The 25112-nt window shown below is 40.4% G+C and overlaps 1 protein-coding gene across 6 annotated transcripts; it reads left to right on the forward strand.

The window, feature by feature from the left end:
- The first annotated feature begins 8069 nt into the window (after window positions 1-8069).
- Window positions 8070-19725, forward strand: HEY2 (hes related family bHLH transcription factor with YRPW motif 2). 6 transcript variants are annotated; one of them, XM_002817328.5, is made up of 5 exons: window positions 8070-8362; window positions 10287-10365; window positions 10493-10576; window positions 12951-13032; window positions 17576-19725. In XM_002817328.5, exons 1-5 carry the CDS (start codon window positions 8280-8282, stop codon window positions 18259-18261), a joined length of 1014 nt encoding a protein of 337 aa, XP_002817374.1. In that variant the 5' UTR covers window positions 8070-8279; the 3' UTR covers window positions 18262-19725. The 6 variants fall into 6 exon arrangements, with proteins under 6 accessions (XP_002817374.1, XP_054414101.1, XP_054414097.1 ...); XM_054558126.2 differs by lacking the exon at window positions 8070-8362 and adding an exon at window positions 8398-8521; XM_054558122.2 differs by lacking the exon at window positions 8070-8362 and adding an exon at window positions 8642-9290.
- The last annotated feature ends 5387 nt before the right edge of the window (window positions 19726-25112 follow it).

Below are 25112 nucleotides of genomic sequence, written 5' to 3' on the forward strand. Positions count from 1 at the left end.
TGAAACTGAAAATCTCACTTTAGATAGTTCTCTTAATCACTGAGAATATAACCATGTTCTGATTTTAATTATGACATGGTGGATTTTAAAACAAATCTGTAAAAATTGATGTGCAAGTCCTGGCATGATTATTTGAATACTCCACCAAGTAGGCAGTGTACATGGTTTTTTTTTTTTTATACAAATTGGGTCATATTAAATAAACCCAAGCAACCCAATTAAAAGCAATGAGCTTCCCAAGTGCTGAGCCAACAGTCCTACCTGTCAATGCTATTCTAATGGCCAAATGACTTGCACTGAGAAACAAAAAATATCAAAAATTCCATTTACCAATGCAAATTGTCCTGGAATTTTTCTTTTAGTGTAATGTTTTCAATTTGATTTAGTGACAACTAGAAGAAGAAAGAAACTTGACTAGATTGAACAAGCATATCTAATGAATTAATAGCTCTGAACCTGTCACTTCTCTGAAAAACCTCCGGTGGCTCTCAAATAACTTCAAGAAGATACCCTGCTCAGAACGCAAGCTCCTCCATGATTTGCCTATAGCCTAATTCATTTTCCCAAGACAACTCTCTCCCACTCTTTCCTTCCATTCCTCTCATTCCAACTAAGAATAATCCATCTTTCCCTAAGAATCACATGCACTCTCCAGCTTCTATGTCTCTTTGTAAATGCTGGTCCCTCTCCAAGAAAGTCTACTTACAATTGTAGCTATTTGGTATATCCTTCAAGGCCCTGCTCAATGCCACTTTTCCCCTTAACCCCGTAATTGCACCAAAGAACAGATAAGATGTTAGATACCTATAAAGTTTAAGAACAATAGAAAGATATTCCAATAAATGTAGTATCTAAGTAAAAATAGTGTGTTTGTTATGTAAATGGAGCTTGGCGACAAAAATCCTTGGGCCACTCCCAGCCCTCCAACAGGATTGCTGCCTCTAATTCTATACAAAAAGTTTGGAGCTATCACTGCTGAACTCTCCTTTAAAAAGGAATCTTCTCTCTCTTTGTGCTGATAGCATGTAGTCTGCTGTTTACTTTGGCCTTGAACACATCTTATCTTGTCTAACAGTTGTTTGTTTAGACTCCCATATTATTTTCCCTGCTATTTCCTGAGCAGGAATTAAATCTTGTTCACCAGGTACCACCACACTACTTAGCAGACAGTATTGTTCAACGGAGGTAGGTGTTCAATATTTTAGTGGCGTGGAAATGAAAATGAATGAATGAAGAGAGGTACAGTCTGAAAAATCAAGCCATGATTAATGAAAATTAGTCTTATTACTTTCAAGTGCACACACTAACAGTTTGTCAGTTATCTCTGTCCATAGCTCTTTGGTTTCATTTTCTGATCATTTCTCCCACAGTTCTGTTTAAGTAGTCCCCACTATGATGTTCCTATTAGTTCTCAAACTACATTTTTGAATAAGAACAAAGTGTTCATTATCAAATTAAAGAATGGACATTATTTTTCCAATTCACATTGCACAGAAATAAATTTATGATTAAAACTTTAAAATTTTAATTGAACCTTTTTCATCTCATCTAGAATCTATGCTCACAAGTATACTATCTAATTTAGCAGTATTTCATGGGTCCATGCAAAGAGGACATGATTTTTCAGGTGTACCACCTGAACGTCAGAGAAAATCATTCTCCCAACCCTTTAGTATAAAAATCTTATTTCCATCACACCAAGAGGTTGAAAATACTAGTCTGTTTTTCTAAAGGTCTACATTTTAAAAACTGCATAAAGAAACTTATTTAAAACATAGACAATAGAATCGACAAAACATAAGGATTTCAGTATCTAAAATAAAATAAACTGAAATAAAGTGAATGCAATTTTCAAAAATAGAGAAAATATGCAAATACATATAATATATAAACTCTATTTTGCAAATGGTGGTTTAATTACAAAATGCAGCATTTTCCTCTCTGACTTGAACTACTGTCTTCTGACAGATATTACCCTAGTCCTTCATATACTAACAAGTCATGTTAATTATAAAACCGTTCATTATTTTCTGCCTTTTACATCTATAGACAGATAGACAAGTATATACCCACATACATCATTTATATTGGTCTTCTATTTTCTATTCATATTTTGTCTTCTATTTTCAGGCTTTATTAATGTTCCCATTACAACTGTTATTCTAGCAAAATCCTGCTAGCCAGCCTTGACAAGTAAATCCTGCAGCACTGTGAGTTTTGATACATGATTCAATAATGATGTAGGATTCTCAGATTAAAAGTGCTGTGCAAATGTACAGTGTCCCTTTCTTCCATATTCAAGGCACAGTACACTGCCCTTCTCCACTGTGCAGTTGAGCATGGTTGTTCTCTGTTAAGCAGCATGACATTTGGTTTCCAAAGAGATTGTGTTGCCCTAATGAATACTGCAATTCCTCAACAAACTATTCGTTTCTTTAAAGTATTCATGTCCCAGAAATGTAAGGAGCTACTAAAATTTTCAGTCTAATATTCTCAATATACTAATATATTATTAAATTCTTTTGACGGCTAAATCCGGAAAAATGTAGTCAAATTCTTCTCTAGTAGAATCAATCCAGTCCCATCTAGGAAAAAAAACTGCTATGTTTCTGTTTCTTTTAAAGTATATATATCAATAAGTTTGCAAAATATGGATGTCTAAAAATAGCCTGTGTTTTTTTCCACAGTAAATCTAAAATTAGCAAGTTCTTATTTCCAGTCTATGAAGGTTTTTTCCCCAGAAAGTCACCTGCCAATTTAAAAATAATCAGATAAGGGCAAAAATGTGCACACATCTAATAAAAATATTTTAATAAAAGTGTTGAGAAAATATAGATGTTACTTGCAGTCTAGTGGAAAAGACATTTAGCCTTAAATATTTCCACAGCATTTGATATTTCAGAAACCTGTAGAGCCTCTTCTTTTCTTTCACTTTTATCAAATAATGCCAAACAAGCAGATCCAGGAATCTTTGATTTAATTTTTTTTTTCTGACACTGAAAGAAGAAACTTTCTTACAGAGAATCCATATTTTTGGAACTCTCTGAGACAGTGGTTTTATTAATGTCAATTAATCTTGACAGCTTAGTAGATGGTTTATACAGCTATTAGAAAATATACTATTGTCTTCATTTATGCATAATGTAAATGCTATTATTCATGTTATAATTAACAGAGATACATGAGAATTTCAGACAAAATAATTATTTTAAGTAATTAAATTATTTGAAGTCTATGAACAAGACAAGCATGAAGTTCTTTTAGAATTCAGTGACTGGGTAATAACTTTCTTTTTTGAAAAACAGTGTGCATTCTCTTTTCTCATTATGAAAGTTAGAAAACTCACTGTGCTTCTCTTCTGACTTGGCCACCAGGAAGTTCAATGTTGAACTAGGTCTCATTCACAGTAAGTATTCCTTCCCATCTGAAGGCATATTCTCTTCATCTTTTCATAGCTTTTTAATGCATGGTTGCTTACTTCTATTTTATTATTCCAATGAGTGTAAATTCTACATATACATGTAAAGAAGCAGAGAGTTCATTAATTTTAACAAGAAATTAATCTGAAACCATTTATTTTACCCCTACTGTGTGCTGGGCATTTTTCTAGGGGATGGGAATGTAGTTTATTAAAAGAATATTTTCATAAGAGAAGTGAATATGTTTCATTGTATCCATAAGAGAGGGGGGAAATCTGCCAATCAAACCAACTTCAAGAAAATGGAAATTTAAAAGAATTTCCTTAAAGGCAAAGCCTGCCAACATCAATTTAACTCCCACAAAAAGTTAAGCTAATACACTGAGTGTTCTCACTGTTGCTTACTGGCGTACGGAAAACTGGTTACTTGCTATACACCCCTCTTCTCAAGGGTCCTGCAATAAAACTAGTCTTTATCCTGACGCATGCTAAGCACTAATAACACCATAAAATAAAAGCTTTTAAATAAATTGCCCCTCAACAACAGTTTTAAAGATCAGTTTAAACATTCTAACTTTCAAGAGAGAGAGCTCTGGGTCATAGATTTCCTACCTTGAAGCTTCTGCTGCAACAAGTAAGTCGCACTTACTGGGGCAAGCCAAGAAATACAATGCATTTTGTGTGGCTGACTGGGCAAGAAAAATTAACTAGTAGAGCAGCTCCTTTTCAGGGATGACTTCAAGGCTGGTGGGCCTAAATTTGCACTTGCTTTCAGCTTTGTTTTGCTTTACTGGCTTGCAAATATGTGTCACACAGTGACCCTAGGTTGGCCTGCCTGCTGCCAGCCTGATGTTGGAAAAGGTATTGAAATGTACAAGGATCTTGCCCTTGGCCTCCACTCCTAGGGCGCAGCATTCTCACACATTTTAAGGCGTTACCAGCTCACAAAAGCCTTGTAGTCAGGGAAGGCAGCCCAACAAGGCTGCCCACAGATACACACGTGTTTGTCACCTGCCCCAGCAATTGCAAATAGAATAGCTCTTCTCAAGGCAATCTGTTTGTCCTCCCTTTGAAAGAGAAGACTGTGTAAATAATTATATTTCAGATGGGGCAAAATATTGGAATTTTCCATTTGGACTATGCTCTTAGGCATCTCAGACTAACACAAAGTTTTCTAAATAACAGAGATGCCCTTATTTCACTGAGAAACCAAGCTAAAACTTTTAAATGGTGTCACATCTTGGTGACTTTCTAAGCCCATCAAATACCTGAGTGGCCAACGTTTTTTAAGTAGCTGCAAGCAGCATCTCAAAGGATTTAGAGAAGCAACAAATAACAAAGTGTGACAGTCGGTCTTGGAAAAACCAGAGGGTTCTAATGAAGCAAAAAGCAGATCAAGAGGAATAAAACAATCCCGGTTCGTTCCAAAAAAGTTTTACAATTATAGCAAAGCAAACATTTCATCGGTTTGTGCAACAAAATTCAAAATCTGTGGGGCGAGATAATACTTGGCCAACATCGCCAAATTTATCAATACGGGTGTAAAAACTGTAACTTTTTATTAAATGGGTGTGAAAAGAGTCGGGGAAGAGGAACAGGACCACTAAATCTGGTATTTCCAGATCTCTGCATTCAACATCTCACTCCCACGCCATTAAGTTAAACAACATTTAGCACAAAGCACAGGCTAGACCACCAATTTCGGGAAGACGTCTGAGTCTTCCCTTCTCCATTCCCTTTAGATCGGCCGTCCTGGCCTTTCTTTCCTAACGGCATCTCCTTTCTAATAAAGTCCCTCGTATCTTTTGGTGTAATTAACTCATGGTACAAATCCTTCAAAAAGAAAGAAAGGAAAGAACTGCGGTTTGCTCTACGCGCGGACATCTTTTCTTCCTAAGCCTTCCCTTTCGCTGAAAAGGTTGTCGCAGAAGGGCGGGGAGGCTTGAAATCCCGCCGTTCCCTCATTCTTTCTCTTTTCTTTCTCTCCACACACGCCTCCCCTACACCTCCCCACCCCACTCCCCACCTCCAATCCACTACCGTATTTAAGTCGGCGGGGGCGCTTTAAAGGGTTTCCCGTGTCTGTTTCTGTCTCTCTGACCCGAAACGCACTTTCGGTTATAGACAGACAAGGCACTCAACCAAGGGACAGGCAAATGGAATAAATAGTTGAGGAGAATAAACGACCTAATGGAGAAATCTCGTGCTGCCTAATTGCTATTGCGTTTTGCAGATAAATAAGCATATTATTTTGATAGCGTTCAAAACCCTGAGTTCTCTTGCCCTACGCATTCTTCTTAACAGACTTCTATGGCGCTTACTATATACCAGGCGCTGTTTTAAATGCTTTTAAAATACCACCTTCTTTGCTTAAAAAATATTTTTAACAGATTTAAAATTCCGTGTGTGCTTTCGAACTTCCCTGCTATACTCTTCTTTATACATAGTACAGCAGTTGAGTCTTCAAAGACAAATTGAAAAAAAACTTTAACCAGTTGCTACTTAATTGCCAGCAAATCGTTTCCCTCTTTGCAATTTTTCGCAATCATAATTAAATACACTAGTATAGTGGCAAAGAACTGTTAGATTTTTTTTTTTTCAGTGATGATCTCAGGTTTTGCCTCAGGCGTTTGGACGCGCCCGCTAATTGCCCGTGTGGCAAACATTAATTGCACCTGTAGGCATTTGAATTCAGAAAAACGTGCAGCCCTCACGGAAAGTTGTGACAGTCGAGCTTGCGCCTGGCGGGCCGCGGAGCATTCACCTGCGGCCGGGAGGTACTGGCCCAGGGCGCTCGGGACGGGAGGTGGCAGGCGACCGGCGCGCGTCAGGCTCGTCACCCGCTGGATTGCGGGGCCGGAGCGGGGACGGGGTCTGGGTCCTGGCCCGCCCTCGTGCAGCCGACCGGAGGCCCCAACCCCGCGCCGACCCAGCACCCGCCCTGAGACCGACAGGGGAGCTGGGGTTCACCGACCCCCGCGGCCCCGCTGTCGGGCGCGGACCCCATCCAGCCCCACCTGGCCCCGCCGAGTGTGTGCTTTGCCTGGGGTTAAGTTTCAGAAGCCAAGATGGAACGATTTGGGTTTCCATTCATAAAGTTATTGAAGGCATGGCGGTGGGGACGGCACAAAAGAGATGAGAGTGTTGGGGGAAAGAGGTTTCTGTTCTAATAAGGGCTTAGCACGCTGGCCGCAGGTCCTCCGCGCCGACCCGGCTCCTTCCCGCTCTCCCCCGGGCCAAACCCCGCCAGGGTCCCGTCTTTTCCAGTCGCGTCCTTTCCTCTTCTCCCCGCCCGGCGCCGGGCTTCTGTGGCCAGAGAACGGAGTGTCAAAGGGACGCCCTGGGCCGATCCCCAGAAAGCTATGAATCCGTCCGTGACGGAGGGCTGTGGGGATCGATAGACGGCCTTTTCTCAGAGGCTCTCTCCACTACGGACCAAGCGATCCTGCCAACGTGTGGTTTCCGGCTGGACCCCAACCCAGCCGCCGCCAGTCTCCCGGCACCGCCACGCCGGAGCGGGCGAGCGGACCCCGGCGCCCCCGGCGCCCCCGGCTGGGTCTCGCTCAGTCCCTGCCCTCGCAGACGCACAGCGGGGTGGCCAGTTCAAAAGTCCTACATAATTTGGAGAGAACCAGCAACTAGAAAACATGTTCTAAACACACAGCTTGAGTTTTATACAACCCACGTTGTCCAAGGCACGAACTGTTGGACACGAATTCATACTTTAGAAACCAAATCTAATTTCCAAGAGCCAATCTTCACGTCCCGGACTCTAACTCTGCGGCTGCGAGTGCATACACCAGGGGGACTGGAGGGAGACTGGAGGCAATTATCTGGATAATCCAAGCCCGAAAAACTCGAACTTGAAAATATACGATTATGTCCTGAAATGCCCGCGTCATTGGTCTAGTCTTTCCTACCATCAGAGCTGACACAGCTCCAGTCCACGGGCTTCTCCGCGGGGTCTACGATCCACAGTCCCTGGGGGCCGAAGACCCAATGGAAGTAACTGATGGATCGCAAATTGGAAATCGTAACGTGGCCGACCGACCTGATCGGGAAAACTCGCGTCCTTATATGAAACAGCCCCGAGGCCGCGAAAGTAGCCTCAGGAGTTGTCAGATTCAAAAGCAATTTTGATTTAAGGTTTTCAAAAGCCCCAGAGGGCAAATGTGACCACTCGGGTCAGCCAGTCAGCAGTTTGGGTCCAGACCGGGGACCACAGAGTAGGGCGGCCGTGGAGCCGCGGCGCCTCCCGACGTCACACGCGCCTGCTCGCACTTAGCCACGCGCTCGGGGTTATTCTTTACACTCAGGACTGAAACTTCGCCCGCGAGACCACGGGGCGCGGAGGAGGGCCGAAACCCAAGGTCCAGGGCCCGCCCCGCCACGCCCGCGTTGGCGCCCGCGCGCTCCCTCCGCAGGGGTTAGCAAGATTGCGCTCACTCTCACCCCGGCTGCTCCCCGCCCGCTAGCTGCGCTGGGGTACCAGGTCCGCAGCCGCGTTCCCACGCCTCGGCCTGAGCCTTGCGGCGGGCATTGGCAAGCGCGGCCCCGCCCCCTGGCCCAGCCAATCGCGGGCCACGCCGACCAGCGAGGGGGAGGTGCCGGGCGGGCGGCCTGGGCCGGTGCGCGGGGGCGGGTGAGGTGGCCCCACCCGCTGGGGGGGGGCGTGGCCGGCGCCGGCTCTTGCGGCCGAGCAGAGTTGCGGCGTGGGAAAGAGCCGCTAGGAGCAGACCGCGCCGCCGCCGGAGCCGCGCCTGCCCAGGCCCGGGGAGGGAGGAGGCGGGCGCCAGGGTGCTGCGCCCCGCTCGGCGTCCGAGCTTCCGGCCGGGCTGCGCCCCGCGCGGTTTTCGCCGGGATGAAGCGCCCCTGCGAGGAGACGACCTCCGAGAGCGACATGGACGAGACCATCGACGTGGGGAGCGAGAACAATTACTCGGGGTGAGCGCGGGCTCCGCGGGAGCGGCCCGCAGCTCGGGAGCTTGGGGTAGCTTTGTGCACGTGTGGCTCCCTGGAAATCCCGAGGCTCGTCTCCGCAGCATCTGGGTGGAGAGGGAAAGTTTTGCCTGAGAAAGTTTGAGTGGTGGGCGCTTGCAGAGCGTGAGTTGGGATGGAGCAAGGGATGTGGATTTTCACCGTAGGGGTGGAGTGGGCAGGATGGGAGACGCCACTGAAAGGCAGAGCGCAGGAGTTGGCGAGGGAGGGTCCTGGCTGTCACAGTTGGGCGCGCGAACGGCAGCGTCTGGGCGACAGGCGATGTCCCAGCCACTGAAACCGTATTTGGGGGCACTTTCAAAATAGATCAGGAGAAAATGAAAACAACTTGATTTTTTATTTTTAGAGATACCAAAATCACAACTTGATTTTTGGAGGAATTAAAGCAACCTGCGATGTCAAGGCTAAGTAGGTTGAACTTTGCAGGTTGACCGTGTGTGACTTGGCTAACGCAAGAGTGAGTGACAGATGTAAGCATCGGAAAGGGCATCATTTCTTTGACTGCTTGTTCTCAAGTCTGGAAGAGATCGGCGTCGTAATCACAGAAGCCAGACCTCCACTTTCCTGTGACAGAGGGAGATTACCGAGGCATTTTAGAGCCAAGGCGGGTCAAATGATAATTGCTTCTAATTGGCATCCCCAGAAGCACCTTAATTATTTATCTGCAGCTGTCACTCAAAGAGGGAAATTCTTCCTACCTTTGGAAAACTGGTTTTCTTTCATATTGTTATTCTAATACATACAAAGCAAAGCACAAAATCTGCAAGAGCAAAGATATTTACACGGAACCAAAAGTTTAAGTATCTAATCATTAAAGTGTTGTTGTGCCGTCTTTTAAAATGAGGTCTGAAAAACAGAAGCTATCACGTGAAAGGTGAAACCCGTAAAGAAGGGGTGAAAATGAGGGGGACAGGTAATTCAGAAATAAGATCCAGAAGTGAGAAGGTGAGGTAATAGCAACCTGGTGTGTGCAGCATTTCTAAAATGAAAGAGAACAAATAACAGGAACCTGGGGAATTTGAGAACACAAAGAAGCATAGTATCCATGAATTATGAAGAGAAACAGATACAAACTAGAAAGGATTGTAAAAATTATGTGACCAAATAATACTTTGATTGAACTTTCAATATAAAAATATATTTTCATTAGTAAATCCAAGGTGAATTGCAGCTTCTGGAGATTTAAGCTTAGACTAAAGTCTGAGACACACCTACAGTTTCATTTTCAAAGTAAAACATTCACCTAGTAATAAAATGTTTTAATTTTTCTATCAGTGGCATATTTAGGGCATATTTTGGAAGATTAGTATGCAAAACATCAAGTTTGTCAATTTTTTCCTGTTGCAATATATGACTAACTGAAGTTTTGAAACAGTAAGATAACTTCTATTTATTTTAAAGTTTGCACCTAGAGACAAGTTTGACGTATGACGACTGCACATCTGTTTGATAATGGTGCTTAATATAACCCTGATTTGAAAAAGTGGCATTATTTTGTTCAGTGTGCCTGACAGTAGGGAGAAGGAAAGCTATTTGAGATTAGTTGACTTTAAAATATATGAGTGGAACTAGGAAATGCTAATATCTAACTTCTCAGCCTAACCGCCCGTAATTATTTCACTGGGAGACTTTCAAGTAAAATTCTGGGACATTTTGGCCAATGGGTTAGCATCTGGATTACAAATTAAGGCGTAATTTTTACCTGAAAAGAGACAGCCGGGCTGAAAGCAAAGTGAAACAAGAACTAAGAATAAAATAACACAGACTTGAACTGTGGAATCACTCTGAATATTTAATGGGTGCCACAAGTACCCAGAAGAAACTATTGTTATGTTAATGCAGCACCTGACATGCTCTTCTTATTTCATAGGCAAAGTACTAGCTCTGTGATTAGATTGAATTCTCCAACAACAACATCTCAGATTATGGCAAGAAAGAAAAGGAGAGGGGTATGTGATTTTTCCCCCTTTTTATTTCATGTAACTCATACTAATGTATAACAGTTACATTTTTTCATTTGAGTAATTTTATCCTTTGTGAATTCATAAACTTTTGTTGTTTGCTTCTTTTGGATAGATTATAGAGAAAAGGCGTCGGGATCGGATAAATAACAGTTTATCTGAGTTGAGAAGACTTGTGCCAACTGCTTTTGAAAAACAAGTAAGCTATCCCCTCCCCAGAATCCCCCCACCCACTCCCCCACTCCCCAAAAAAAAGCTCAAACAATCTGATTCGCTCATCTGGGAATGTGGGTTCTTGTTAAAGCTCATTAAAATAATGGTGTATGTGCCCTGATTTGGCACAGAGCAGCTATTTCAATAAAATGCTTTGTTGTGGCAAAACTATTAAAAACATAATCCATCATGAAGTTGAAAAACATTTCCATTCTTTAGCTTATTTTCCCCTTAAGGGTAACAGTGTTCATGCTTTCTCTGTTCTTTCTATGAATACCAGTAGTGGTTTTATTTAAAACTGTGCTGTATACCGTATCCTTCAAAAAAAAGAAAGAAACCATTTTTTTCTCAAAATTTTATTAAAATGTAATCTTTTTAATTAGAAAACAATCAGAGCCCAAGAAGTAACATCTCTAGCTCTATTTCCTAAATGATAATACCAGTAAAATTTATTTACCAAGCCATTTGCTTTCATTTTTAATCCCTGGGTTGATAGAATGCCATTTGATTTGGGTCATCTTTTTAGAAGTTTGGTAAATACGAAGTTAATCATAAAGGCCCCTTTTCATAGTTCACCTATTCCTTTACAAAAAAAGAAAGAAAGAAAGAAAAAGATTTTGCACACTTAGAAAAGTAGAAAGCCAAATGTTTATATCTTTTGTGGTTTTAGAAGTCATGGCTCTCCCCCTGCCGCAATGGTTAATGACACAGATTTCTAAGAGCATCTTTCAAAGGATATGGCAGCATGTCCTTGTTGAAAATACGTTCAATTTAATTCCAATAAGACAACAGTTGTTTGTTTATTCCATTTTGTTTGTTTACTTCATGAATCTGCAAACATTATAAAACAAGTCCTACAAAGTCCTTGGAAATTATCCAGAAAGTGCAGTTTCAATTATTAGTGACTTTACTGAATCTGCTTGTACCATTTTCATGGAAAAATTAAACACTGACCAAATACAAAACATAATACGCTACTGATTATACATTTTTAAGACAAAAAGCACACCCAATCTATATGCAGAGACGGTGTTTGATAAACTAAAAATAATGTGGAAATTGTAGTTTTGATTAGTAGCATTTTCAGTGCCAATAGGCTTCAAGTGAAAATGTCAGTAACCAATGATGTTTTTAAAATTTGGAAGTACTGAAATGTCTGCAGTTATGAGGCGAAGTCTGTTTGATTTTTTTTCTTGGTTTGTTAGATTTTTTTTTTCTTAAATGTTGACTTAAACCTTAAAAGCAAACGTCAGTTGTTTGGCAGTTAGTTACCATAAACACAAGCTTTCCCATTTGCAGAGCTTGGCTACCAACCCTAGTGAGTTGGCCCTGTCACAATGTGATTAGAAAAGTGTTCTTTAGAGCAGTTAAGTAACTCTGGCACTCTCACCATACGTGGTGCTGATAATTTTTACAAAACAAGTAAAGCATAGGGACCTGAAATAAACCTTAGTGTCTTTAAAAAAGAAAAAAAGAGAACATATTGGTAATTATTTAGCTCTTCCAGGAAATGAGGAGCCACCCACAGTCCCCGAGACAGTTTGAAATGGCACATTTGTATTTCAATTGGTTACCAGAGGTTTCCTTATTCTGAAAGCAGGGACATAAAAATATATTTGCAAGACAATTTTATTAAGAACTATTTTAAAAGGTTCAAAAATCCTTAAGCATTTATGATGCTTCCTAGGTAAGCAGTAAATTATTGCTTCTTGTTTGTGAGCTTAGAAATTCACAGTGACACCTGCTGGTAATTATTGGGGAAAAAAACCTTAAAAGTCTTCCTTTTTAAAATTTTTGGATCTGCTTGAAATGCAGATCCAATTATATTGTTCTAGTGTGAATACCTTATTTCAGGACTTAGTAGGCCTGTGAAAGGACTTATTGGAGTTTTCTATTTTAAAAATATTTAACAATCAATTGCTAAAATCCTATCTCCTTATCTTCTGGAGTTGTTATGCAACTCCTCTAGAGTTTGGCTTTATAGAAGACTATTGATGCCCCATAATAAAACATATTATTAACCAAGATACAGATTGAATGCAAAGTTTGAGATTTTTACAACTGAAATCGTTTTGCTGTGGTGATCTTAGGAGAATAATTATTCTTATGATTTAAAAAAGTCATTTATTCTAGTTTCTTTTAGTCTTTAAAAGTTAAAATGGGAAATACTTGTCATTAGGTATGACATTAATTAGTGCTTTCATGGAAAGTTTGGAAAGAATTCAAAGTTTTCTGTGAAAAAATAAAAGTTGGAATTGTCTAGTGAGAGGGAAATTGAAGCCATAATGCTAAATTCAGTGTATAATGTTTCAGATTAGTTTCTGTAGGACATATGATAATTTATTTATTTATTTATGAAGGGATCTGCAAAGTTAGAAAAAGCTGAAATATTGCAAATGACAGTGGATCATTTGAAGATGCTTCAGGCAACAGGGGGTAAAGGTAAGTAAATGACTTCACTTTTTTTTTGCCTTTTTTACCTTTCTCTTTTCATGTTATTCCCCCTAATATTGTAAGGAAGTCATAGCTGAACAGTTCTTTAACAAGCTGAGATAGGAGGCCCCAGATTAAAGCCGTGGAAATCAATGCTAATGGCAGGATTGAACTCGTGGGAAAGAACTTCTGGAACAAAAGAAGCACTTGACCCTGGGCTTGTGTTTGCTTTCATAATACTGTGGGAGTAAAGCTTCATTCACAGCAGCCTGGTCAGAGATTTGTTTAGGACTTAAGAAGCGCATGCTGGAATCTATACAGAAAGAACAAAAAACAAACACACAAACATCCAAACATAAACAGGAGGTTAGAGGCAATCCTTTTCTCCTCCTTCTGCTTCTTTCTTCCTACTCCTTCTCCTCCTCCATCTTCATTAAATGAAGGCTAAGACTGAAAATAATTCAGCTATTCCAAAGGAAGTGACTCTAGAGTTATTTTTATTATTGTTTTCAGATTTTGCTTGGTCTTGAATTTAGACCAAACAGAACAGTTGAAGTTCAGGTAGGAAGTCTCTACACTAGAAGCCATTAATGGAGCAGAGTCATTCTTGGGGAAAGCAAACAGAAGCAGGCACTCCAGGTCTAGGGCCCTAGAGAGGTATCCTCTGTACTGGATAGTGACTTAGGGAGGAATTGTCGAGGTGGTGAGAGAGGATCTCTCATCTCATGCTGAAAACAGCCTTGAGATCCTAGTTCACTTAGATTTCATTATCACACTTACACATCACAACACAGACTGGATTTTGTCCCTCTGAATCTTTTTCATCCTTCAAAGAATCCTTTGATATTCACCTTAGCCAAGGGTGTTATTCAGTATATTTAACAACTGAATAAGGAGAAGGTATCAGAAGGATTTAAGGGCTCCAACTAAATCCTGGAGGCCTCCCTGTGCTCAGCATTAACCTTTTACTACACAGTATATGGGTCCTAGATCAGGGCAGAGGCAGGGCATTGGAGGGAAGCAACTGTTACCAATATTTAACTCCTGTATGGCCATACCATTGAGGATCTCTAGAACATCAGCCCTGATCTTAACCATCTTTTTCCTGTGTCTAGTAGGGAGGGAGGGTAACCATTGTACAGAGAAGCCCCAATGGGTTGACTTTTCCCAGATTGTACCTTCTCAAGGAACCATCCTGAATGATGGCATGAAATGCAAACATTCTTACATAATAGAAAAGATAACTGGATTCAATCACAGAAGCCAATGATCCAACCTAGCTTGACCACTGCTGTGCCTCTGACCTAAGAAAAAAGTCTGGGCTGCACTTTGAGGGCTACACTAACAGCATGAGCACCAAAGGCCCCTGCAGCTCCATGATTCTGTCTCTACAGCTGCTACCTCAGGATGTTAGGCTACTGATTGAATTAGTCATGCTACAATAAAATTTGTTTGATTGCTTTACTTCCCTTAGCATTGTTAGCCACAAGTCTAAGTTTTCTTATCAGGGTTTCAAATATTTGGCATGAGTTATACTTCTAAAGAGTAATATTGTTCTTAGGCTTTATTATAAAAACTAAATTCCATCTTGGTTGCTATTCTTGGCCACCTGGACAGTCCTAAAATTTGTCCCAGAATAGTTTGTGAACAGATATTTCCAAGTAGGCTCCATACACGTCGCCTGACTGTCAGGTCATTGAAGAGGTCATTGCACTGGAGAATGGCCTTCAAGAAGGGAGCTGGCGGCCAGGCGTGGTGGCTCATGCCTGTAATCCCAGCACTTTGGGAGGCCGAGGTGGGCGGATCACCTGAGGTCCAGAGTTTGAGACCAGCCTGACCAACATGGAGAAATCCCGTTTCTACTAAAAATACAAAATTAGCTGGGCATGGTGGCACATGCCTGTAATCCCAGCTACTCAGGAGGCTGAGGCAGGAGAATTGCTTGAACCCGGGAGGCAGAGGTTGTGGTGAGCTGAGATCACGCCATTGCACTCCAGCCTGGGCAACAAGAGTGAAACTCCACCTCAAAAAAAATAAAAAAATAAAAAAAAGAAGGGAGCTGGCTGTTTGGGTTAACATTGTAAAAGAATACCAACTGCCTCATAGTGCAGTGGTGAAGGGCATCGCATCTGTAGCTGGATTGCCTGATTTCAAATCCTGATTCTGCCATTGATTAGCTCTGTGACTTTGGGTAAATTACTGACCCCCTGGGAGCTGGTCCAGTTTTATCATCTGTAAAAAGAGGACAGTTGTAGTATCCATACTATATAACTCATAAGGCTGTTACAAGTTAATTCACTTAAGGCCGATAGAATAGTGCTGGCATAGAGGGAGTGGTATGGACATGTATGTTACTGTTGGCCCAAGATCCATTCACAAAAAGGAGCTACTTATCATCATTTCCCTCTGAAGTCCACAATAGGATAGGAATTGCATAATTTATATTCCTTTAAGATACAACAGAGAGCTCAGCCGTATATGACAACATAGCAGGCAAACCACAAATTTCAATTACTTCATGACCAGTAATGAAAATTCTTAGAAGCTCTTGGGGCTCCAAGTCTGTCTTGGTATGACAATAGTATCTAGAGAGGATTTAGTAGAATAACCTAAGTTTCGAAATCCCTCTGGATTTCTGGACTCTGTCTATTCTATTCATTACCCCCGTCTTTCTCTCATGGGAGTCAGAAGTCTGCAAAGCCCTACAGAACCCTGAGGACCGAAATGTGAAATCTTTCCATGAATACCTCTTCTTCAGGAATAGCTTTTCATCCTAATCCAAGAGGCTCTGTTTGTTAACTATGTCAGAGTCCTGGGATGATAACTATTTTTGCTGCTGATCTTCCATATTTCATGATATTCTCTTGGTATCAGCTTTGTACTGTTGTTGTTTCTGTTTTAGTAGTGTATATATTTGCCACAAATATCTTTTGGGGACTTCCAAATCGTTGGAATTTTAGCTTTAGGACTCTTAATATATGTGACTACTATCTCCAAAGTTCTTTGATTACAGATTAAGATAGTCAAATTTTTAATAGGTGATGAATAAACAGGTAATGCTTTGATCAGCAAAAACATAGATAATGTAAATGTTTTAGATAAAAATAACTGGTGGGTGTGGTGGCTCACACCTGTAATCCCAGCACTTTGGGAAGCCGAGGCAGGAGGATTGCTTGAGTTCAGGAGTTCTAGACCAGTCTGAGCAACACAGCGAGATCTTGTCTGTACTAAAAATCAAACAGATTAGCCAAGTGTGGTGGCACATGCCTGTAGTCCCAGCTACTCAGGAGGCTGAGGCAGGAAGATCACTTAACCCCGGGAGATGGAGCCTGCAGTGAGCTGTGATCGGGCCACTGCACTCCAGCCTGGGTGACAGAGTGAGACCCTGTCTCAAAGATAAATAAATTAATAAATAACCTTGTTTGAATGTGATATTTCTTATTCATGTATATACACATCCCCAAAATGAATAGACCAAACTTTTGATTTGGAAATTACTTTTTAAAAAGTTGTAAATGAAAAATAATCTGTTTGTATATACCAGATGTCACTCATTCAAAGTGGGCAACATTTTCCCAAATGTCTGATTATTACTGTGCCCTACATGGGCACTCCAATAATTAGACATTATTATTTTCTATTCTAATGTATTATCTTCAGACAGAGACTCAGATAATTGTGACCAAGCTCTAGCCATTTTTATGGTGGTAACCATAGGTATAGGAGTGCATGCATATACACTGACAAAATTAATATACATTTTTTTCTTGGGTGTATGCTAGAAAAATGTAAGGACATATATTTGAACTTCAGAAAAACTAGGCGTTAACGTATAGTATTTTCATATCAGGAACTTAGCCTTATATTACTGACAGAAAAATAAGATCTTCAAGTAAGAAACCAAATTTTTTTTAAAACACTCATTTTGTTTTCATTAAATTTTTTATACAAAGTTATGACAAGATGGTTTCACTTTGTTGATAAAAAAACATTGTTAGTCAAGAAGCAGTTATGAATTTATTGCGATTCTAGTACATTTCTAAAGTCCTCAAGCTGCTAAGATGCACTTGGCATCTCTGTTAACATGCCAAGAGAGTAAAGATGTTTCAGATAAGCCCTTTAATCTCCAACTCATGTGACAGAGACAGAGAGACTGGAACTCTGTATTTCCATGAAAAAGTTTCCTGGGGAATTTCACTATCCCACAATACAAAGGGGGAGACCCCATTTCTTTCTCTGGAAGTGTCTGAAACACGGATGTTCTTAATTTTTTTTCCCCACTGTGATATTTAGCTGCAAGAACAACTGTAGCATATTGCATTGCCAGAGTTGTCACACATGTGAGTGGCCAAGTATACTTTCTTAACTTCTGCAAAAAATTAAAACCATAAACAGCTGGCAATATTTCCAGAAAGGATTATCGTTCCACTTCAGTCTTCTGAAGGACAGAGTGGAACATCAGTGGGTGGTTATTCGTAACTATACCATTTTCTCACCCCTACCTCCCCCCCATCTCTGTCCTGTTCCCTACTTTGCTCAAACCCGCTTTTAGGCTACTTTGACGCACACGCTCTTGCCATGGACTTCATGAGCATAGGATTCCGAGAGTGCCTAACAGAAGTTGCGCGGTACCTGAGCTCCGTGGAAGGCCTGGACTCCTCGGATCCGCTGCGGGTGCGGCTTGTGTCTCATCTCAGCACTTGCGCCACCCAGCGGGAGGCGGCGGCCATGACATCCTCCATGGCCCACCACCACCATCCGCTCCACCCGCATCACTGGGCCGCCGCCTTCCACCACCTGCCCGCAGCCCTGCTCCAGCCCAACGGCCTCCATGCCTCAGAGTCAACCCCTTGTCGTTTCTCCACAACTTCAGAAGTGCCTCCTGCCCACGGCTCTGCTCTCCTCACGGCCACGTTTGCCCATGCGGATTCAGCCCTCCGAATGCCATCCACGGGCAGCGTCGCCCCCTGCGTGCCACCTCTCTCCACCTCTCTCTTGTCCCTGTCTGCCACCGTCCACGCCGCAGCCGCAGCAGCCACCGCGGCTGCACACAGCTTCCCTCTGTCCTTTGCGGGGGCATTCCCCATGCTCCCCCCAAACGCAGCAGCAGCAGTGGCCGCGGCCACAGCCATCAGCCCGCCCTTGTCAGTATCAGCCACGTCCAGTCCTCAGCCGACCAGCAGTGGAACAAACAGTAAACCTTACCGACCCTGGGGGACAGAAGTTGGAGCTTTTTAAATTTTTCTTGAACTTCTTGCAATAGTAACTGAATGTCCTCCATTTCAGAGTCAGCTTAAAACCTCTGCACCCTGAAGGTAGCCATACAGATGCCGACAGATCCACAAAGGAACAATAAAGCTATTTGAGACACAAACTTCACGAGTGGAAATGTGGTATTCTCTTTTTTCTCTCTCCCTTTTTTGTTTGGTTTAAGGCAGCTCGGTAACTGACATCAGCAACTTTTGGGAACTTCACACTTGTTAACATTTAGAAGTTTCCTGGAAAATATATGGACCGTACCATCCAGCAGTGCATCAGTATGTCTGAATTGGGGAAGTAAAATGCCCTGACTGAATTCTCTTGAGACTAGATGGGACATACATATATATAGAGAGAGTGAGAGAGTCATGTTTCATAAGTGCCTGAGCTTAGGAAGTTTTCTTCTGGATATATAACGTTGCACAAAGGAAGACGAGTGTGGAGGATAGGTTAAGAAAGGAAAGGGACAGAAGTCTTGCCATAGGCTGCAGACATTTTAATACCATGCCAGAGAAGAGTATTCTGCTGAAACTAACAGGTTTTATTGGTCAAAATGACTGCTGGAAATAATTTTCAAGTTGAAAGATCTAGTTTTATCTTAGTTTGCCTTCTTTGTACAGACATGCCAAGAGGTGACATTTAGCAGTGCATTGGTATAAGCAATTATTTCATCAGTTCTCAGATTAACAAGCATTTCTGCTCTGCCTGCAAGCCCCCAGGCACTTTTTTTTTGGATAGCTCAAAATATGGTGCTTCTTTATATAAACCTTGCATTTATATAGTGCACCTATGAGCAGTTGCCTACCATGTGCCCACCAGAGGCTATTTAATTCATGCCAACTTGAAAACTCTCCAGTTCGTAGGAGTTTGGTTTAATTTATTCAGTTTCATTAGGACTATTTTTATATATTTATCCTCTTCATTTTCTCCTAATAATGCAACATCTATTCTTGTCACCCTTTGGGAGAAGTTACATTTCTGGAGGTGATGAAGCAAGGAGGGAGCACTAGGAAGAGAAAAGCTACAATTTTTAAAGTGCTTTGTCAAGTTAGTGATTGCATTTGATCCCAAAACAAGATGAATGTATGCAATGGGATGTACATAAGTTATTTTTGCCCATGCCCAAACTAGTGCTATGTAATGGGGTTGTGGTTTTGTTTTTTTGATTTCGTTTAATGACAAAATAATCTCTTAATATGCTGAAATCAAGCACGTGAGAGTTAATGTTTAAAAGATAAGAGACACAGCATGTATTATGCACTTCATTTCTCTACTGTGTGGAGAACAATAAACATTATGAGAATGTTAAACGTTATGCAAAATTATACTTTTAAATATTTGTTTTGAAATTACTGTACCTAGTCTTTTTTGCATTACTTTGTAACCTTTTTCTATGCAAGAGTCTTTACATATCACTAATTAAATGAAGTCTTTTTTGACTTTTTTATGTGGATGAGTTGCTTCGCAGAAAAGTTTCCTTCCACTTTCTATGTGGAAAGTCAACATGAATTTCAAGAGGTCTTTATTTACTAACAATCCAAGCTATGGCTTTTCTTTATGTCTTTCAAAATCATTTGATATAATTCACAGCTTGCCTGAAAATAACATTTATCTGAGCTTGTTTAGTAAACTAAGCATAGGCAATAAGATACTTGGAGGCAAGAAGTAATCAGTTTCCTCCGCCTTTTATTCTTAACTACAGTTCTTGGGAAAGTGCAAATTCAAGACTTCCAAATGGTATACCAAATATAGGATAATAAGCTGGAACATGTCATACATGTTGTAATTCAAAAACATTTGTAGAGTGTTTTAAAAACATCACATACATACATGATAGGCATGTACATACATCCTAATGATAAATCCCTTGTGCTTCAATGACAATTTGTTTTGTTGCTGTGGAAATTTTATGGGTATTGCCTCTGCTTCAGTGAGGCCTAAATAAACCATCCTAGAGCTCCTGAAGCTATTGGGCCAAACAACATAAAAAGAATGAAAGTGATTTTTATTATGCTTATCAATTCGTTCAAAGGAAAAAGGAGGGCTTTTATATTCTGGTTTTGAAAAATCCAGCAAGTAGTTTAATTTCTGTAAGTGGGTAATGAAAAGGTCGGGGGGAGGCAAAAGCAAATCACCTTGTTTCCTGTGTCTATAAGCCTTGTGGTTCTTATATTTTCCAGTTGGCTCTAATAGAATGAGGTAGCAAATAAGAAAATTGATTTCGTTGTCTTAGGTGTTTGCTTTATAATCATGATTTGTGGACAACAGCCATATAATTTTTACTTTAAGATCTAAAACCTGAATGTATTCCTATTGTAATGTCAGCATTCAGAGAACTTCTTTTCCTTTTTTGAAATGTAAACTTTTAGAGATCAGGAATTTAAAATTTATTTGAATTAAATATTTTAAGATAAATTCCTTTCCTTCCTCCTTCCTTCCCTTTCTTTTCCTTTTTGTTTTTTGTTACATTTTTTATTGCAGGTTATATATATATTATTATTTTTCTTTTTTCTTTTCTTTTTTTTTTTTCTTTTTTGAGACAGGGTCTTACTCTGCTCACTCTGTCACCCAGGCTGAAATGCAGTGGTGTGATCATGGCTCACTGCAGCCTCAACCTCCCAGATGCAGGTGATCCTCCCACCTCAGCCTCCCGAGTAGCTGGGACCACAGGCATGCACTAGCACACTCAGCTAATTTTTGTATTTTTTGCAGAGACAGGACCCTACTATATTTCCCAGGCTGCTCTTGACCTCCTGTGCTCAATTCATCCACCTGCTTCAGCCTCCCAAAGTGCTGGGATTATAGGCATGAGCCTTCATGCCCAGCCATATTATTATTTTTCAATTCCACTGACCAAAATATTTGCAAATGAACTTGCAACATAGTTAATAAGAAAGTGTTCCTAAAGATAATCATTGTCAGTAATTCAATCATTTCAAGTTAATTATGATCAATGTTTCATATGATCAACTTTTAGCATCACATCTCACTGTTTATACTAACCTGACCACCGCAGGTTGCCATCTCCCATCCAAGTGTTCTGTGAAGGTGGTATTCCACCATCAGATGTGGTAATTTTCATGTTTGCTACCAAAATAGAGTTATACCCTTTAAAGTTATTTTAGGGAAAAAGAATTTTCAGAGTTTGATTTATTGATGGTTGCTTTTATTTGTGTAAAAGTCCCAAAATTAACTCAAAGGATTTTTAGTAGGATAAAAGGAAAAAGGTAACACTTTTAGAAATTTGTGTTTTTCCAACTGTTTAAAGCTATGTGCATGACTAATTAGAAATTTTGTTTAAAGTTCACATCAGTGATTCAGAAGGTATTTTTTAGAAATAACTGCTATGTGGCCCAGCATTGCACTGTATATGTTGAGTTTTGCATGGTGTATAGCAGCACATCAAAGTACAATCCTATAGACTGATAGTGATAGGTATGGCTGCCAGCCTAGCTATTCACAGAGGTTCTCAAAAGAAGGAGGTACACTAAAAGTGACAAAAGGAGATTCTGTGAGCTAGGGGGAGGAGGCTTTTTGCTCTTCTTTGGATATTTTACTATCACAAATATGATACTTCATTTTCGAAGAAATATGAGGGACCTTTAAAGTGATGTTGAAACATTAAAAAGTCGAAATATATGTATATTTTTTGAGACAGGGGCTCCCTCTGTCACCCAGGCTGCAGTACAGTGGTGTGATCATGGCTCACTGCAGCCTGAACCTCTCGGGCTCAGGTGATCCTCCCGCCTCAGCCTCCCAAGCAGCTAGGGAAAAGTTCAAATATTAACCAGAGAGATGGCTCTCCTATGCACCTGTGCATAGGTATTATCAAACATAATGAAGCCTTTGGGATTATCTTTCTTATATATTCAAATTGTTCTTTTTGCCAATCATTAAGTTATCACAAAGTCAGACTAATCACCTTAGGTAACATCATGAGAAAGCAATATGATTTTAGAATTCCATATTTCCGTGAGTCTAAGACTCCATTAGTTACAGGATATACTATTGGTTGAAGATCAGTTTTTAAAGAAAAAGAACCACTACAACATAACTTTACACACTGACCATAAAACTTCCTAATTACTAGAATGTAAAAAAAAAAATTCAATGGCATCTCGGATTTTAGGCAATACAATAACACAGTATTGTGTTCCAATGCAATTTTAGAAATTCATGGCTGGAGTTGTACATAGATTAAAATGTGGCTGTTTTAGCTTACTTTTAAAATGTCTCAATAGGTTAGAGTCCTACCTAGTCAAATCAAAGAATCTAGATTGACTTTGTAAGCCTAATGGTCTAAAGATAGATGCATTTTTTAAACTTTTTATTGCCCAATGGGACTGCTTCTAGTTGTTCTGCTGCATTTTACTGAAGAATGGAGTTTGACTTCCCCTTATAATTCTTTTAAGATCTAAGCACTGACTGAGGCTGTGAATATTTCAGCAACTACAACAAAGCATTGCAGCAAACATGACATCATAAACTGTGACTATAGCTCATATTATTTGGAAGGCTAAGTCTTTGAACTTGGTTGGGAGATCTTAAGAAGAAGAAAAGCCCCTGAGCTTACATAGACAATCTTGCGTGAGGGGCAAGAGGCAGATGGGAAATGGTTCTCTAGGCATGAGGTGGTGCTTTTTCCCATGACTCCCTTACTTCTAACTTCAAAGGAAAGAAAGGAAGTGGTCAGGGACTCTGCTCTGACTGTTGGAAACAGTACCCACTATAAGGTGCAGGTCTGAAAAAGAAAATCAATTATGATACTAACTGCTAATACTGGTCAGTTGTTCTCTATACTAAGCCCCATGCTAAGTGTTTCAAATCTGTTTCTTCATTTAAGCCTCATAACTGTCCTATAGAGTAGATAATAGTTTACTTACTTACATATTAGGAATTGGAGAATAAAGCTTAATTGTCCAAGGCCATTCCTAGCAGGTTGAGCTTTTGAGTTAAACTATCTGAAAAGTATCTGATACTTAAATTCATACTTTTGACCTCTAGGCTGTGGCTTTTGACACTGCTTTTTTGGCCTCAGAGTTATTCAGACTCCCTCAGGATTTCAGCCTGCCTAGGATCAGTTTGGACTAAAGATGACAGTAAATCCAGCTATAGTATTATCATAAAACCACTTCCATCTCACTCTTTTAATATATGAAAGGATTAAAAAAGGAATAACTCCACTTTATAATGCAACATAAAAGGGAAATTATTTTGGCAGTTCTCTAGTTTTAACTCAACTTTCAATCAAGTCACACGTATCTTTTCTTCATCTATGAGCTTAATCTTTAAAGGCTACCAAAGAAAATTCTATAATCTCACTCAAAGTGGTTGACAAAGGTGTGGCAAAATGGTGAAGTATTAAGGTGCTAAGCAAATTGAATTTGAAAAAAAAAATCATTTCCAATCTTCCATTTCTAAAAGATAAGAAATTGTTGTTGTTGTTGTTTAGAGAGAATGCTGGATTATTCTGAATGTTTATACACCATAGGTCCATATGCCATAAAACAAAATTCTTCATTTGACCTATGAAGACCTGTCCAGTAACCCATTCACTTTAATAATTCTTGTTATCAGAAAGGGCCTTTTAACTGACCTAACTCTTTGGCCTAGAGTTAAAGAATGTTTTTGATAGCAGTTAAGAGTTAATATGTGTATAATTTTTCAAAAATCTTATGCCCAGAGACGTTTTTAGATGCCCCTAAGTTCTTAGCCTTCTATAAACTAAATATTTGGTTTTCTTGACCTCTGTTGTCATTCTGTTAGTGTGTGGAAATGAAGAGATTCATGCATATGAAGTGTGACATGGATGTAACAGAATGTATTATAAGTTTTTTTAAGGGGTAGAAAGAGGTTGAATAACATTGGCACTTAACTCTAAAGTTTCTTGTATCAAGTTTGCATGGTAAGTCTTGTGTTTTCATTACAATGAAAACAAAGTCACATTTTCTCATGCAGAAGAAAAAGTATTTTGCAAAGAATGGCTATTATTCATAATGTTTTACTTGTATAAGTGTAGTAATAAATTATGACTCTGAACACAAGTGAATATCTTAGTTGTGTTAACCCCTCCTTTCCTGATTATAAGCTATCAAGATGAACAGGATTTACCTTCCTACGTCTTTCAGCACTTCTTTTTTAACCTTTTTCCTTAATTGCAGAGAACCTAAAGACTTTTTTTTTTTTCTTTTTCCACCAAAACAATGTGACTGGAGCTTTGCATAGCTCTGTTTGGGTAGACTTTCCCTTATGCCAGCAATGACTGGCTTCTTTCCCTGTCCTAACCAGTCTGTCCCAGCACAGCTGCATCAAATTGGCTTGTCTGGGGATCTGGCAAGATGATGGAGATGTGTTTGCAGTCATGAGGGCAAAACACAGAGGCACATAGACCATGACTCTCATGATAACACATTTCTATCCCAGGCACAAGCCACCCTTAAATGAGAACTAAGCCAGTCACATTTTGATCTTACAAGCAGCCACTGTTAGATTTATTTTATTGTTTTGACATCTTTCTGACAATGAAAAGATAAGCATAAAATAGTACAAATGGTTGGGTGTGGTAACTCATGAAAACTCACGTGCAAGCCGAGCACACATGTGCCTGTAGTTCCAAGTACATTGGAGGCTGAGGCAGGAGGATCATTTGAGTCAGGTATTCAAGGCTGCAGTGAGCTATGATTATGCCACTGTGCTCCAGCCTGGGTGACAGAGGGAGGTCCCATCTCAAAAACAAAAACCAAAAAGACCTGTGCAAGCTGGTGACCATCACATAAGCGAGATGAGGGTATGGCCAAGCTCAGGGGACAAACCTTGCCTGTGGTAACATG

The sequence above is a fragment of the Pongo abelii genome, chromosome 5, assembly GCF_028885655.2.
Source record: "Pongo abelii isolate AG06213 chromosome 5, NHGRI_mPonAbe1-v2.0_pri, whole genome shotgun sequence".
Taxonomy (NCBI): domain Eukaryota; kingdom Metazoa; phylum Chordata; class Mammalia; order Primates; family Hominidae; genus Pongo; species Pongo abelii.